Source organism: Diachasma alloeum, unplaced genomic scaffold, assembly GCF_001412515.2.
Source record: "Diachasma alloeum isolate Michigan unplaced genomic scaffold, Dall2.0 Dall_scaffold_00256, whole genome shotgun sequence".
In the NCBI taxonomy this organism is placed as follows: Eukaryota; Metazoa; Arthropoda; class Insecta; order Hymenoptera; family Braconidae; genus Diachasma; species Diachasma alloeum.
In genome coordinates, this window is record NW_021680401.1 from 1,817,795 (window position 1) to 1,835,661 (window position 17,867).

Consider the following 17,867-nt stretch of genomic DNA (forward strand, 5'->3'; position numbering starts at 1 on the left):
CCCCCCCCCCCCCCCGCCCCATCGAAGTAAATCCATCTCATCTCTAATTTCTTCATTTGTACGAATTTAGCCAATCCCCTCTCCTCAGGAAAGAACATTTTCCTTTAATTCCTCTCCCCTGCATTATTAATCCTCAGCTCAGTAATACCTTCACGTACACACCAACACACAGCTCTTGGTCATCCTCAAAGAGAAATGCCTCGCCGTGTGTCCTTCCCTTCGAGAATTCGCAATCGCGTGGAAGAGACCCTCGCAGAGGATACTTGAGTGCCCAGCAACTCTCTGCAACCTCAGTAACTGCTTTGCTCGATTATCGGGCAATGTCTGGCTCTCTTGAAAATGTTGTATTGATCTCCATACCCACCTGAGAGGTCATCTTCTCTCACAGTGTATCTCTATTTTTATCTGCAGCTCGTATATCATTCATTTCAGCCAACTGTCTTCCCGATGGTACGAAATGGGCTTTCCAGAAAATAAGTGCTTTCGTCACAAGATAGGGTAAACAGGTCAATTTCTGGACGGGGGTTAGTTTCCGGACGATTTCAACTTGCTCTGAATATTCCACAAATAAAATGAAAATTTTATTAATTATTTCGCCTCTCCATAATAACACTTGTGTATAATCATGTGATCAAATATTTTCTTCTATTGATCAACATTTAATAAATAGAAAAAAATATGACCCAGTCGTCCAGAAATTGGGGGTTTCGGTGACATTCAACTATTTCTCAATTTAATTATTCTTCGTTTTGTTATTTTCACTTTAAGGCCCGGGTGTACTATCTTTCGAACGGTATCCCGATGTTTTTTTTCGTCATCTGAAATTGTCAATTGAGTCCTGTATCATGCAGAAGTTTTGAAAAATTATGAATGAATAATAAAAAAAGTAGAAGAAATTCTTAATTTTTTGAAAGAGCATTTTTAAGTTATATTCAGAATAAGTTGAATAACAAGAAATTTGAAAAATGTATCTGATTTACGGTGACAAGTGGCGGCCTGTCACCCAGTATCATGCAGGGGGAAGACTGATTTCGTAAATCTTTTCCCACACTGCACAGAGACATTTATTACAGAAAAGGCTCTTTGAAAAACGGTGTAATATTTTGGAGAATTTTTTAATCACATTTTTATCACATAAAAATAGCAGATGACTACATACCACTGTTTTGAAAATTGAGATACCTAGCTGTCACTTTCCATGAGGAGTAAAACTTAGAAAATTGATGCTCAAGCATTCTTATAGAAAAAATGTCAAGAGAAAAATTCAAATAAAAATACGACTTTTTCTTATCGAATATCCAATAGAATCAGCGCAAAAAACAAATAGAATTTTTCAATAGAATCGCAACAAAAATCCTATAGAAACCCCATAGAATTCCTATAGAATCCCAATAGCATTTTCTAGCGAATTCGCTAGGTTTTCTATTGAAGTTTTTCGTACGTGTCCTGGCACAAAAAAATAGATATCTCGGATTTGACCAATACAATGCCTTCATTCGCACCCAAAAACGAATGAGAGTTGAGAAAAATCATCCATTACATGGACTGGAAATCACTGTTTAATGTCAAACTAGATCGAGTTGTCTCGTCGAACTGCAACAGGTGTGAGTACTTATCAATTGTTCGTCACAGTTGAGTCTCGAGCGTAACGAATAATTAAACGAGTATTATAATAAAACGTGCATAATAAAAAATGGTGGAATTTAGGCTTGAAAAATTTTCATCACTGGAAATATTTATGAACGGTAAAGCGAGGGGGAAAGTCATTCGACCTCGGTGAACCCTTGGTTAAAGTCGTGCTTTTGTTCGCTGCAGCCTTTGTGAATCTCCGTAGGGACAGTTTGAGAATTCAAGTTTTCTGCAGACAATGTACAATGGGAGAATATACGTGTGTAACGTATACGGATTACTGATTAAATGAGAAAAGTCAAGAGAGAGTAGAGATGAAAGCGAAAGCATCAGAACAATACACGGGGAGGAATTCTTTAGAAAAATTCGAGTGCGAATACTGGAAAAAATCACAATCCACCGCACAGCAAAGACGAATGTCTGAATTTCACACACCTTTTATAGGTATTTTTTAGATACTAAAAAACATCTGAATAAAATGAAAATGTGTCTGAATTTCGGATGAACAAGTGCCTAAACAATTTTCAAACAATAAACAATTTTCATTTTATTCATAAGTTTTTAGTGTCTGACAAATCTCTGCAGAAGGTGTGTGAAATTCAGAGATTCGTTTTTATTGTGTGTCTATGAAAAATTTAACACTGAGAAAAAAAATTCATTCAAATTCAAAAAAATTCAAGTTCATTTACTAGAGAGAAGCATTTCTTTTTCCAAAATCATATTTTTCCAATCGAATCACTCCCAGGCAAGCCTGATTAGGTTTCAATTATGACAATTATGTTGTTCTAGAGGATGATTATGTTGAACATGACCTTCGCTGAACTTCTCCAATGATTTTTCATTTTGCCTAAATTTCTTATTTTCAATAGGGAAGAATTTCAATTAATTTTTTAATGTTTATGATTATTGAGGGCGTTCAGTCGACCTTTTAACTACCATGATCATCTTCAAGAGCAATATAATTGTCATAATTGAAACCTAATGAGAATTGCCAGGAAATGAATCGACTGGAGAAATATGGTATTGAAAAAATAAATACTTCTCTCAAGAATGCGAGTGCGAAGCACGAGTAATTTTTCCTGATAAACTTGACGACTTCCTTTGTGTGCAGGAAACCCGGAGGGAATTACACGATCCGAAATACTCAACTACAAATATTGGTATCATTCTGAAAAACAAAAATTGTGAAACCCTTTGATCTCCTCTGTTGCGTCACTAAATCATTTGTGCACTCTCCTTCCACGCGAGAGCACAAAAATAAACTGCAATTACAAATTTTTATAATCCATTTTGCCTTTCAACAGGTATGCAATCATGCTCCTGGCGGATTAATTCAAACGAGCCACTGGTAAAAAAAAACAGATACAGGCATCCCATTCAATATCAGTATTCAGCGTTTAATGCGGAAGAGCATGGGAAAAAACGTTGGACATTTGTCACATGTACGGGGGATTGTCGACGATTGAATGAAGGGTTATTGAAACTTTTTCCAGTGCTTTTATCCAAAAATTTCCCATTCCTGATGATCACACAACTGTAGCCATAAAATAAATCCCTGCCCAAAAAGAGCGTCCCCTCGAATATTTCAGAAAAGCCTTGAAATACCATAACTCCAGAATAAATTGACTGTAACCCCAATGATTGCGATGAGTATGGCGCACCCGTATTATAGTGCCTATCCACCGATAAATTTGGGGGCATTCTACTAGTAGAGGCACATTAACAATATGGATGAAAGCTCATGTAAGGTTATCATCACTGAAACCCATATGCGTAACCAATCAGGCCGCAATATTTTCCTGTCAATTCCATTTCGGAGAGGAGAGGAACGACGAGAGCTCATCTTGTCTCATCTCGAATGTGCGAGAGGAGGAAAAGGAAACTAAAAATTCGTGACTTTAAATTCTAGACAACCTAAGTAGCTACACTAAGAAAAAAAATTATTTTTGCCAAATATCCATTTACTTGAGAGAAGTATTCATTTTGTCAATTTCATATTTCTCCTGCCGAGTCATTCCCGATCAATTCTCATTAGGCTTCAATTGCGACAATTATATTGCTCTAGAAGATGATCATGTTAGCTGTGATCTTGAGTGAGCTCCCTCAATAATTATCAACATTNTCAATTCTCATTAGGCTTCAATTGTGACAATTATATTGCTCTAGAAGATGATCATGTTAGCTGTGATCTTGAGTGAGCTCCCTCAATAATTATCAACATTGAAAAATTAATCAAAATTCTTTCCCCTAGAAAATAAGAAATTTAGGAAAAATGAATAATTGTTGAAGGAGTTCTTCGAAGGTCATGTGCAGCATAGTCTTCCTCTAAAGCAACATGATTGTCATAATTGAAACCTAATCAGGCTTGTCTGGGAATAACTCGGATAAAAAAATTCAACTTTAAAAAAGTAAATACTTCTCTCAAGTAAATAGATATTTGGCAAAAATATATTTTTCATTGCTCAAGCCCAAAAAGGGCTCTTTTAGCGACGGTAGTTAAGCATGAGAAGTAGGTCTTTTTACCGTTGAGCAGTATAAAAGTGAGAAATGCACTACTTAGGAGTGAAAAAGTGAGAATTGCACTCCTTAGGACTGAAAAACGTGTGGCGCCACCCCAGCGTTAATGTACCAAAATATAAAACTACATATAAAAACTGATAAATTCAGCCAGTGAATCCCCTTCATTATCTTCAAAATTGTTAAATTTTAAATTTGAAAATACACCTGAAAATTAAAATGAAAAATAAATTATTAAAAAATCTTAATTTTGATAATAATAATATTAGAAATATCATTTCATAGAAAATTTTTTATTGAAACTCTGAAATAAACTACAACGTAAACGCAAGAATAATACTCATAGTTTAAATAATAAAATCTAACAAAACAATCAGTTATGCCCATCTATCTCAACTAAGATCTCGAGATTCACTTATTTTCCTTATTTTCTTTATCAAATACTTTAAAATTTGAGCAATTGTAAAAATTGAGATTGATATTTGGATGGGAACGTAGAAGTTGATTCAACTGTAGATTTGGAGCAGGATCTGGTGAGACATCATGAAGTGGAATTGGTGAGATGTCGTTGATCACAGGTTGGGGAATACGATTACAGAGAGATGATGGTGATTTGTTGGCTTCTCTTGGAGTTGTTGTTCCCCGGCTGTGGCGGGGAAATTTAAATGCATTTGATTTTTTTTTTCTTTTGCAATTTGTTTTTTCTTCAGTGGGGGGGGCTCCGCCCCCCCCAACCCCCCCCGCCGGGGGCTGCGCCCCCTGGACCCCGCTCCACGCCCCCACCCCCAACCCCCACGGGCTTTTCGCAATAAAAAATAGTATACGCGCTTCGGCGTCGAGTGCTGAATTCAACGCTGGTGGAGTACAGGCGTACGAGGCACGTGAGTCGGAGACGAGGCCGCCGAAGGCGGCCGAGTGTTGAATTCAGCACTTCTCCGCCTTAGCACGTAATATACTATTTTTCTCAGTGTAATATGAATTTAAATTTCTTTGAGATACCTCATGTAATAATTATCGGTGCTCAGGTAGATGTACGGGACCTCCCATACCAGCTCCTCCCTTGAAGATGACAACGGAGAGAAATATTCAGTAAAAATTACGGAACAATTCACGTAATTCGCAATGGGGAATTGTTTTCCGGCAATTTTTATAGGAATGAAAGAGAAGAAATCTGAAACGTTCAGTGAATTTTCAGGTTCATCACCGAACAAAGTACGACATTGTCACATAACTTTTCCCGAAGAAGTAAAATCTTACAGAAACTTCCCGACTTATTATGCCTCCAAAATCAAAAATTCTTGAACGTTCAACAATTTTTATGGAGCTGGTGAGTTATTTCTACGTTCCGTTCCGTAAAATTTCTCAATTGTTGCAGAAAAAATACGGAACGATTTGTTGTCCCCACAGCCGTGAGTCATCAGACGAGTGGTTAATTTTTACGGAACAAATCGTAGAATTTACGTGGCGATTCGTACAATTTCAATTCCGACTCACACTTTTTATTGAATTTTTCTCTCCGCGTATATAATTTTGAAATTACAAATTCAATAAATCAAATAGATGCTCACAGGGATAGGGGAGAAATGAGTTCACAACATCGATTAAATTGTCATAGTGCGACGTTTCACTAAATATTTTAGCTTGATTAGGCTCTTGACGTTATCAATGCATGATCCTGAAGACTAACAATAGTGCAGGAATACCCATTTACACTAAAAAAAGTCATTTTAACATCACAAATCGAATATAGCACGAACGAAAAAATTTAATTGAAAAACCTATCGAATTCGTTAGAAAATTCTATTGAATTTCTATTGAACTGTTCTATTAGTTTTTGGCTGATTCTGTTGAAATGTTCAATAGAAAATATTCAGTAGAAAAAGTCAATAGAATTCAATTTTTCTATATTAACTTATTCTATTGAGATATTTTCTATAGAATTTCCTCGGCTCAAATTTTCCAAGTTTTGTCGTTTGCTTTTCTTGATGAGAAGAAAAGAAAAATAGAATTTAAAAAACTTAGAAAATTTGAATCGAGCAAATTCTATAGAAAATATACGAAAAGAATAAGTTACGTAAAAAAATCGAATTCTGTTGACTTTTTCTATTGAATGTTTTCTATTGAACATGTCAATAGAATCATCCAAAAACTAATAGAAAGTTAAATAGAAATTTAATAGAATTTTCTAACGAATTCGATAGGTTTTTCTATTAAATTTTTTCGTGCGTGAAAACACCGAGAATCCGATGACTGCTGGCTCTAATAGAAAAAAATTCTCTATGCAGATGAGCTGAACAAAAATATTCGATTAATTTTACAACGCGAATGGAATTTGTCAGATTGGCCGCGAAGCGAGGGAAAACCCTAAAGAGGAATCGGAAATTCAAGGAATCAACAGAATTCTTTATAGACTTCTGCAGTGATTGCGCTAGAATTTTCACTTGAATGTTTTCCTACGTAAGAAAGACCAAAAACCCGTAGGAAATGTTAACGCCGAGAGTAACACTCATCACTCCCCAGAATAATAATAATAAAGAAGTGTTCGCCAAGTAAAGCCCAATAGGGATTTTCATCATTGATAAATAATGCATAAGAACGTCTCTCCCCAGTGGTGAGAATTAAGATGTACCTAGTGACAGATTCGAGGCTGAATAAAACAAGGGTGAGGTCGACATCAAAAACAGAGAACGAAGAGAGACAGTGAAAACAGAGAAAAAAATCGAAAAAAAATGTGAAAGGTATGAGGACTCGGTAATTTTATTTCCACTTCATTCCTATTATAATGAATTCGGCATTAAGTGGACTGTTCGTGAAGGACTCAGTTGTCTCCACCCCTCGCCAAACAGACGGAAGAATAAATAAAAGTAAAAGTCGAGGTTGCCCTCGAAGTCAAGCCGAACCCTCCCCACAAAAGGTAAATTCATTTGTGGTTTAATCAGAGCTCTATGAAAATATCTTCGGTAACTCCCGGATTTCCTGTTTGAAGCACTTTTAATTACCTGATGGATTTTCCAGTATGTAATGCCAGGGGTGGGTTTGAATTCTCGAGGGGGTGAAACTCTGGTAGTTTAATCTTCCCGATGATCCGTACCAAGAGGATGAATATAGTGTATCTCACTGAGAAAGTTAACAAGTATGAAGACGAAGTATATGGAGAAGAGGAGAAAGCCGTAGGATCTCCTTGCTCTGAAGCCAACTGTATTCAGGTAGATGAGAGAGCTGACTAGTGTGCAGAGGAGGAAGGCTAAGCAGCCGGGCATCATATCGCTGGTTCTGATTTTCGTACGATAATCGGATTTACCGAGGGTTGAAATGGTCCATGTGAGACCAAGGCCAAGCAGTGTGTTGAACAGTGGTCCACCGAAGCAAGCGGAGTATCCCATGCGAGGAAAGCCACGACGTGCTATTGCCACATTTGCGATGAGATCTGGAAAAGGATACACTGTTAAAATTCAGGAGTGAAGTGGTAAACCGGTATAAGTCGATTTTGACTATTGCCCAGTTTTCAATGAATATCTCAAAATCTAAGAGAAATAGAAAAATTTTTGTCATAACCTCTTTTGTAGAGCAAATTGAGTGCTACAAAAAAGGAAGTGACAACAATTTCGCTATTTCCCTTAGATTCCCAGATATTTATTGAAAACTGGTCAACAGCCAAAATCGACTTATACCGGTTTACCACTTCGCTACTGAATTTTTGTCTGAATTTTCCGTGCCAAATTACGGATATTTTTATCGTGTTGCAACTCCATTGAAATTTCAGGAAATCTTGTCGTTACAAAATCAGAATGTCGTGGAAAAATTAAACAGAACTGTAAATTTACGTTCCATTTTTCCCTGAAAATGAACAGAAAACCAGAAAATTCTGGGAAATATATTCTTGAATTTTCAGGACAGCATCATCTGAATTGTCGATGTTGTGAGGTTGAATTCAATTTCAAATGAAAGCTTTCACTAAATTTCTCATGTATCTTGAAAATTCAACAAAATTGAGTTTTTCATGTTAAGGGTGTACTACAACTCTTTCAGCCACTATTCACGTTTTTTTTTATTTTTCTGGCAAATTATGGATCGGATTGACGCGAAGTAATATACCGTTTTTGCGGTTTATTATTGATTGACTCACGACGTTTCATGGTAGTACAATCATTTTCCTGCATTTTTTTTTAAGTTTTGTGAATTTCCGAAAAGTTTTAGAAAAAAGGCAGGAAAATGATTGCACGATCATGAAATTTCGTGAGCCATTGAGTAATGATAAAACGCAAAAACGGTATATTTTTTCACGTCAATCCGATCAACAATTTACCAGAAAAATTAAAAAAATGTGAATTTTGGTGAAAAGGGTGGAATACATCCTCAAAAAACAATTGATTTTTTGAAACCTTGAATTTCTAAACTCATGGGGAAAATTGAACATCATATACAACTCAACTTTAAAAACATTGAGAATTCAATTCATTGAGAATTCCCTTGAATTTTAGAGGAATTTCTTCGAAGTTCTCGAAATTCCAGGAATTCTAAAGGAATCCCCAGAAATTTCAGAGCAATCTCGAAATCACAGAGAGATTTTTCTGAATTTTTCGGATGTTTCATCAGTTTTTCCCGAATAATTGAGCTGAAATTTACAGTTCCCACGGATTTTTCCGGGAAATTATGAATTTTCCCTTATTACTATCAATTTATTATTTATATGAAAACATCAAGTACAGTTAGATTTTGCTCCTGAGAATACTTATTAGTGCATTAATTCTTCTGGTCATAAATTCTTTTGTTTATCCAACCGATTCCCTAGACTCTATTCATCGATTACTCTATTCCACAAAAAATTTCATTACAACATATTCGTTAGGGGGTTTGAGTTTATATACACCCCCCAGTAGGAACTCATGATCAAAGCAAGACCATTTAGCGTAATAATGCGATGTTGTCGCATGAGATCCCTCTGGACGATACAACGTTTTTCCTCCTCTTTGGGTTTTTAATTACTCCCTCATACTCCCCCTTCACATTAATGGTGCTTTTGTCATTGAGTTTATTTTTCATATTTCCTCTTTTACTCGAGGTTTTCGTTTTGTTTGTGATGGGGATGCACTTACCGCCCACGCTGTTACCCCAGGCTAGTAACGTTATTCCCAGCATGGCATCTGATATTCCACTGGCAAAACCGATGCACTGCAAAACCGCCATTACTTCATTGGCGATTACGTACACTACCAGCATGGCACTGAGAAAACCCAGAAACGCGAATGCCTGCAATTTATCAATCGGAGGAATAGATTCATCGGGGAATTGGAAAGTGGGTTTCAAGGGGATTATGTCGTTTCAATGGAAGCATTCTCGATCGCATTTCGAATTCTATGAAGATTAAACTTTCATTGATTATTAAATGTTCATGTATTTCAATAATTTCACTCGCCCAAAGCGAATATAATATAAATTTGGATGAAGAAGGGGATTAAGGGGTGAATTTTTAAATTGAGTTTTAAAATTTGCGGGCTATTGCGGTAAGATTTATCATGCATTGAAGATCGATTATATAGGTCTAAAAACGAATAATTGGTGCAAAAAAATTAATTGTTTATTGTTCGTTTGCCACGCAGATGCTTGAAGTGCTAAAAATAGGCCGGGGCCTCCAATTTTTAAGCTACAGAAGTTTTCTTCTTCAAAATTAAAAAAAAAACATATACAATAGTAATTACGAGGTAATTTTTTGAAATTCGATTCCTACACTGCTAGTTTCGTTTTTTTTTATTTAAAAAATTCCACCGTTCAGGTAAAATAGCTAGAAAAATGATTCTCAAAGTGTTTAAAATATATTCTCGATTCCTGCAGAAACATTTGTTAGGATATTTCCCATGAATGATGCAATTTTTATATTAAAAAAAAAAACATTAGCTGTGTAGGTGTCAAATTTGCGAGTTTACTTTCCGTTTCAGTCTTAAAAATTTTACATAATAAAATAAAATCTTTATTTATGTAGAAAAATAAAAATATGCCTTTAAGTTCATATTTAACCGACGTATGATAAAATGGAGAATGATAATGAATAATTGAATTTCATATGAAAATTGAAAGGACTGTTTGTGTCCCAAAACTAGTCATTCATATTTAGACAAATATAAACGATCTTCAATGTACGAAAAATCTCACTCCACTAACCCGCGTCTTTTAAAACTCACACTAGTCTCCCTAAATTGAAAAAGAAGCCCATTGAGTCCGACTCCCCCAATTCCCCATAAAAATAAAATTAAAATACTCACATCATGATACTTGGGGGTATCTCTCCCCGTCATAATAAAAACAATAATTCCCAGAATAGCGCCGAGAACAAAGAAAACGAGTACAACTGGCACCGGTCCAAAGCTGTCTCTCCAAACTGGTGATAAACAATGGGACGTATATATACAGTAAAATTGTTGAAAATATTATTTCAGAATGGCTGTTAAAATTTGAGTTCTGGCAATTTGTAGATATAATGAAACTTTACAGCTTCCATTCATCCATAGTTATGTACTTTACCGTTCAACTTGAATAGTACAGCAATTGGTGCTATGCAGAGTTGCAGGCAGTTTAGCAACTTTGACCATCCATGATTGATAGCTGTCTCATTGACCACAGGTACTAACAGTTGAAGAACAAGCATTGCCGGTGCACGTAGTGCCAATAGGGCTCGAACGAGAATACTTGACTTTTGCCAATCGTGAAGGTTTATGGGATTCAAGTCGTAGAGAAATTCATTGAAGAGACCCATGGGACGATGTGATTGGGACGAACCACTGGAACTTGTAAGATTATCGATCCCAATGGATTCACCTCTGGCTCTAGCACTCGCCATTTCAGCAGCTATTGCCACATCTGTTTACAATTGTTGGGTTATTCCATCAGCAAGTTGATAATAGCGATGGTGGAAGCTTGATTGGAGTTGGTCTCCGTGGAATTTATTAATTGATTTTCACCCAATTTCGCTTTGACGCTAAATGCGGTTGACCTCATTGGTAGATGCATTTCGGTGTCTGTTTCCTGGTAGGCCAAAAATGTTTTCAACATCTCGGGATCTCGTAAGCCAGGAATTCTCGCTTTAACCCAGCAATTCAAACCAAATGGTGAATCTCGGAGAGGTTTTCAATTGATGTGGCTAATGCGGTGAGGGCTACTATTCTTTTTGGAATTGTTGGCCAAGTTTTTACCTTTTCGTTTTTCCTCGCGATTGTCGTAGTACTGCATACCGACCACCGTTGCAATGAATAGTATGTAAATCCAGATAAAACCTGGAATGGAATTTTTTGTGGTCTCTGGTTTTTGGAGAATTAATGGGGCTTAGAGCGAGAGATTTGGGGGAAATGTGGGTGGGAGAAGTGTGCGGAAAGTGTATGCATGAAATATTAGCAATTAATTATGGGAGAAACGCTTACATCGTAATTACTAATCACCGTAATTAAATCGAGGAATTACACTCGATTTCAACTGAAAAGTACGAGACTGAGGCTTCACTGAAAAATCAAGTATTTCATTGATTTCCACATCATTTAAACAGAAAATCAACGGAATAATTGACTTTTCAATGACAAGATTCCCCGAAATTTCAGTGGAACTTGGCCACGATAAAAACTTTCGTAATTTGGCCCGGAAAATTCAGACGAAAATTTTCAACAGTGTACTTCGTAATGAATTTATCAACTCAACTGAGTCCTTCCCAAAGATGCACGGTCTCATCCTTGGTGATAAACGCGATCCAGCAAACAGCGCCAATGTAAAAAAGGCAGTCTCTCATGAACGGCTTCGGTGATATGGCAAACGGTGACACAATAGCCACAGATCCAGCAATAACAGCAGTGACAAAAATTCCAGCACCAATCAACTCTGTGAATATGATCACCATCTCTTTATCACCAGCTACCAGCGATGTAAATATATCCGGTGCTCCATTTCCAAACGCCAAAATCGTAACACCCGCTATGTTTTCCGATAGATGGAGAACATTTGCTATCACCGAGAGTGATGGACAAAAGCTGTCAAAATGAAATGATATGGATCGTTGCTTGGTGAATGTGAATAGCAGGGAGATTGTGAAATGTTGTCACTCCCTAAAAGTACATGAAAACTTTATGAAACAATTTGTGGGAGATACTGTCCGTGAAAATACACAACTTTGTTATAGTCTTGTTTTCTCCTTTTTACGAGCAACTGTGAAGAATTGCATGAGATATTTATCCAGGTGAAGTGTTCGAGTTTCCGTGAGATATTTTCCCAGTTATCACGGAAACTCGGAGCCCTCTTTATGGCCCTGAGTTATACTTGAAGCAAAAAAAAATGCAACATGGAAGGAAAACAGCGAAATGCAAACAAAATAAAAGAATCCAAATAACTTTTACATACAAGTTGTCAGCAACTGTTCCAAGTATTAGGAATAGGTAAAGCAGCCAGAGAAGAAATACAACAATTCCCAAGGCAAATAACGCGGGGTAGACCGTGGAAAATGTGCAGAAGAGTACAGTAGGATACGGAATCACGGAATCTGATTCACAATCGGGACTTCCCTTGACCCATTCACATCTATCTTCAGCTGCGATTTGCCACACATAGGAACAATCATCCTGTTTTCCAGGAGAAAAGAGGATTGAGGTTAAATGTCGATTCACTCTGATCTTGATCGATTGTCGGAATGGAATCTTCTCGTCGTTTTTTCACTCGTGAAATGTCATTACTCACCTCTCGTATTTGTAGACCGCCGTATTTTAGATCACCTTCCTTTGGCCAATTCATCTCGACCTGACCTAGGAACTAGTGGGGGTGAGCTTGGGAAGTGGCACATGATTACATTACGATGTGAAGTTTCAGTTGGTTTGAGGGGAATTTATCGATTGTTTCATTGTTAGAGGTTTCACATTTTTGTTGCACTGCAACGAATGCTGATTTTTTTTTCAATGGGATGAGGGGCGTAAAAAACTACCTCATTTTTTGGAATTTTTACTGCCGAATGGGAGCAATACATTCGTAAAATCCCAATTTTTTTAATTTTTTGTGTCCGAATAACTAATTGTAATGTTGGCTGTCAACATTGAGGTAATGTTGGCTGTCAGTGTTGAGGCAATGGTGACTGTCAACATTGAGGCAATGTTGGCTGTTAGTGCTGAGGCAATGTTGGCTGCCAACGTTCGGACAACATTGGGACAATATTAACCGCCAACGTTGATGCAGCATTGAATTCAATTCAAAATACATCTTCATAGAAATTTCATTCGGAAGCAAATAGCGAATTTATTAGCGAAAATATACAATATTGTGACGAAATCAATTTCCCACTTGTCCTATATTTCACACGGGAGATATGATTTTTTCGTGTTTTTCACATAAGAACCTTGGGGTTTTTAAATTGACATTCTTGTCTCCTCAAGTTATCTCCGTGAATCAGGTCGTGACATCACAATCTAGGAAGCCCCCTAGGTGTCTGCCAACTGTATTTGTGTTCAGTGTTTCTCATGTATAATCAACATTTAATCCTCTTCAATCTCTGATGATCAGCTCTTGTAAATGAAGCGCATTAACTCCGCGCATGAATAAATAGTGTTGAAATGAATGATTCATCACCTGACGAAACAATCTCACACTTCAAATTTTCTTGAATCACTGCATCACCCGCCCTTGCCATTGCTGCATCACTGAAGTGCTCCCAGAGGTTGCTACTCCCTGGAGTCCACACATTCAAGACACTGGGTTATCCCCCTTCCCTCGTCATCCCGGTCGTTGCCACCCACGGAGGTGCGACTGAACAGAACACTTGTCCACTCTCGTCCGCAAAGCAAACGAGAGGCTCATTAGTGCTCAAGTATCTGGCGCTCATCCATCCCCCCTGACTCTGCCGCTCACTGAAGAAGAAGCACTATTATGCAACTCGGAAATGAGGCAAGGACTGCCTCAAGCCGACTCTCCCGCCACGATAGTAACGAGAGAAATAAATAAACTGACGCAGCAAAATCGCTGTTCCTGAACTGAAAAGCTCCCCAGCTTAAAGACATTTTCTTGCCTCGAATTCATTTACTCTCCAGAGTATCTTCATCGGACTTATAAATTAACGGAAGCCGAATTGGTTGGGAAACTCATCGTAAATATCTTCCGGACGAGTGAACTTTGTATTGGGCAATCGTTCAATACCAAATGTAGGAGGAACTATTTCATTGAATAATGGGAGTGAGTTATGAATTTAAATCCTGACATTTTCTTTCACGCAAATATTATGAGGATAGTGGACTAGCGTTATAGTCGCACTCGTGGGGGAATAGGGGAAGCGGTTTCAGAGAATGGGCATGTATTTCGCTACCCCCACCACGCGCTCGCGCGAGACGAGATTTCTGAGAACTGGAGCCATAAAATAAAAATAGCAACGATTTAATTTTCTTTTTATTGTATTCAATGTTTCATTAAATAATTTGAATCATTACGTTAACATTTCAATACGCATTTAATGAACTTTCCTTTTTATAGTCAAACGATTTTTGCATCAAGAAACTTTTTTCATTATCAAAGTGGTTTTGGTCTCCTAGTTTTAGTTCAATCTTGCTGTTATTTCAATCTTGCTATTATGTAACGAGAGAAATAAATAAATCGACGCAGCAAAATCGCTGTTCCTGAACTGAGAAGCTCCCCAGCTTAAAGACATTTTCTTGCCTCGAATTCATTTACTCTGCAAAGTATCTTCATCGGACTTATAAATTAACGGAAGCCGAATTGGTTGGGAAACTCATCGTAAATATCTTCCGGACGAGTGAACTTTGTATTGGGCAATCGTTCAATACCAAATGTAGGAGGGACTATTTCATTGAATAATGGGAGTGAGTTATGAATTTAAATCCTGACATTTTCTTCCACCCAAATATTATGAGGATAGTGGACTAGCGTTATAGTCGCACTCGTGGGGGAATAGGGGAAGCGGTTTCAGAGAATGGGCATGTATTTCGCTACCCCCACCACGCGCTCGCGCGAGACGAGATTTCTGAGAACTGGAGCCATAAAATAAAAATAGCAACGATTTAATTTTCTTTTTATTGTATTCAATGTTTCATTAAATAATTTGAATCATTACGTTAACATTTCAATACGCATTTAATGAACTTTCCTTTTTATAGTCAAACGATTTTTGTATCAAGAAACTTTTTTCATTATCAAAGTGGTTTTGGTCTCCTAGTTTTAGTTCAATCTTGCTGTTATTTCAATCTTGCTATTATGTAACGAGAGAAATAAATAAATCGACGCAGCAAAATCGCTGTTCCTGAACTGAGAAGCTCCCCAGCTTAAAGACATTTTCTTGCCTCGAATTCATTTACTCTGCAAAGTATCTTCATCGGACTTATAAATTAACGGAAGCCGAATTGGTTGGGAAACTCATCGTAAATATCTTCCGGACGAGTGAACTTTGTATTGGGCAATCGTTCAATACCAAATGTAGGAGGGACTATTTCATTGAATAATGGGAGTGAGTTATGAATTTAAATCCTGACATTTTCTTCCACCCAAATATTATGAGGATAGTGGACTAGCGTTATAGTCGCACTCGTGGGGGAATAGGGGAAGCGGTTTCAGAGAATGGGCATGTATTTCGCTACCCCCACCACGCGCTCGCGCGAGACGAGATTTCTGAGAACTGGAGCCATAAAATAAAAATAGCAACGATTTAATTTTCTTTTTATTGTATTCAATGTTTCATTAAATAATTTGAATCATTACGTTAACATTTCAATACGCATTTAATGAACTTTCCTTTTTATAGTCAAACGATTTTTGTATCAAGAAACTTTTTTCATTATCAAAGTGGTTTTGGTCTCCTAGTTTTAGTTCAATCTTGCTGTTATTTCAATCTTGCTATTATGTAACGAGAAAAATAAATAAATCGACGCAGCAAAATCGCAGTTCCTGAACTGAAAAGCTCCCCAGCTTAAAGACATTTTCTTGCCTCGAATTCATTTACTCTCCAGAGTATCTTCATCGGACCGTGTGGTTGTGCCCACACGAAAAAATTTATATATTTAAAAATATATAAAAAAATATCCTACATTAGACTAATATATGTAAAAAAATATAGAAAACATATATTTTATATATTTCTCTTTATAAATTTGAAAAATACATGGAACCATATTATATATATTTTTTATATATTTTTTGATGGGCGTCTTCTTCTAGTTTTCATTGTAAAATTCACCCTAATTCTTTTTTTCACTTTTTTATTGGGAATCCTGCTGTTATTTTCTTTATTCTGATTCATTATCTAATTCAGCTTATCCGAACAAAGCTAGAACCGCTCTCCATGACAGTCTAGAGGGAACAGAATTTCATGATTGAAAATTGATATTTAAATTATTTTATTTTTCGGCTTTCCTTAAATTGAGAGACAATGATTCCTCGAAGATGATGTGGCAGTGTTCACTCCGGGGTCTCTGGACAGTAGAGTGGGGGAAGTGACCGAGCGACGAAAAATCAATAGGAGGGGAAATGCGACTGTAACGAGTGTAACTATAACGGGAGTTTACTGTACAGCGGTTTCCTGTTTTTCTTCGTACTTATTCACGGAATTATATTTCACCTTTATAAAGTACTGGGTACACCCAACTACCGTCACTTACATCCTGAAGACGTACAATGCAAGAATATGCAAAAGCTACATTTCTGTAAAGCGACTCTCTCTGTAATTAATACGAGTTGGTGGTAAAGGCCATTGTTTTCTACAGTAAGGGAACCTTTTGCGTCGCCAATGGAAATTTCTTTTGACTAACCAAATACCCTGTCGGGTTTCCTACTCCAAGAAGAAAATCTTTATGCAACTCTCCTGGAGCAAGAAGCAATTCTTCTTTCCACTGTTAAATGAAATTTAAATTTCGTGGCCAGTTTACACTGAGCAAAAAATTTCTAATGTTTGAAACATATTTACTTGAGACAAGTAATTTTTCTGCAATCGCTTAATTTTTCTAGCCATCGCTTCAAAATACAGCGAGAGAAATATTCAGTAAAAATTGCGGAACAATTCACGTAATCCGCAACGGGGAATCGTTTTTCGATCATTTTTGAAGGAATGAAAGAGAAGAAATCTGAAACGTTCAGCGAATTTTCTGGTTCATCACCGAACAAAGTACGAAATTGTCACGTACTTTTTCCCGAGGAAGTAAAATCTTCCAGAAACTTCCCGACTTATTAGGCCTCCCAAATCAAAAATTCTTGAACGTTCAACAATTTTTATGAAACTGATGAGTTATTTCTACGTTCCGTTCCGTGAAATTTCTCAATCGTTGGGGAAAAATTACGGAACGACTTGTTGTCCTCACAGCGGTGAGTCATCAGAGTGGTTAATCAGGGTGGTTAATTTTTACGGAACAAATCGTAGAATTTACGTGGTGATTCGTACAATTTACTCGTACAATTTGCTCGCGGGTTACGTTTCGAAACGTAATTTTTACGTTTTTTTTTTGCAATTTTTATTGAATTTTTCTCTTCGTGCATTCTTGTACTGAAGAATAATTTTGTCGCAAATCAACTCACTCAAATTATTCGGTAATTTTTCCTCAACAATTTAGAAATTGTACGGAACGGAACGCAGAAATAACTCACCAGCTTCCTAAAAATTGTTGAACGATCCAGAATTTTTGATTTTGGAGGCATAATAAGTCATGAAGTTTCTGTAAGATTTTACTTCTTCGGGAAAAATTACGTGACAATTTCGTACTTTGCTCAGT

The 17,867-nt window shown here is 36.9% G+C and overlaps 1 protein-coding gene across 1 annotated transcript; it reads right to left on the bottom strand.

Moving 5' to 3' along the window:
• Window positions 1-7,214: 7,214 nt before the first annotated feature.
• Window positions 7,215-12,909, bottom strand: LOC107037557 (mitochondrial sodium/calcium exchanger protein-like). The gene is made up of 9 exons (XM_015256177.1): window positions 12,856-12,909; window positions 12,523-12,740; window positions 11,830-12,155; window positions 11,334-11,414; window positions 11,103-11,222; window positions 10,666-11,001; window positions 10,407-10,522; window positions 9,243-9,396; window positions 7,215-7,573 (listed from the first exon to the last, which is right to left on the bottom strand). The coding sequence occupies exons 1-9, from the start codon at window positions 12,907-12,909 to the stop codon at window positions 7,215-7,217; spliced, it is 1,764 nt and encodes a 587-aa protein (XP_015111663.1).
• Between the last annotated feature and the right edge of the window lie 4,958 nt (window positions 12,910-17,867).

Coding starts and splice junctions, on each gene's coding strand:
- LOC107037557 (XM_015256177.1), bottom strand. CDS start 12,909: ATGAATTGGCCAAAGGAAGGTGATCTAAAATACGGCGGTCTACAAATA. Junction 10,523..10,665: donor TGTACTATTCAAGTTGAACG/GTAAAGTACATA, acceptor GTTTATCACCAG/TTTGGAGAGACAGCTTTGGA. Junction 7,574..9,242: donor CTGGGGTAACAGCGTGGGCG/GTAAGTGCATCC, acceptor ATCCTTTTCCAG/ATCTCATCGCAAATGTGGCA.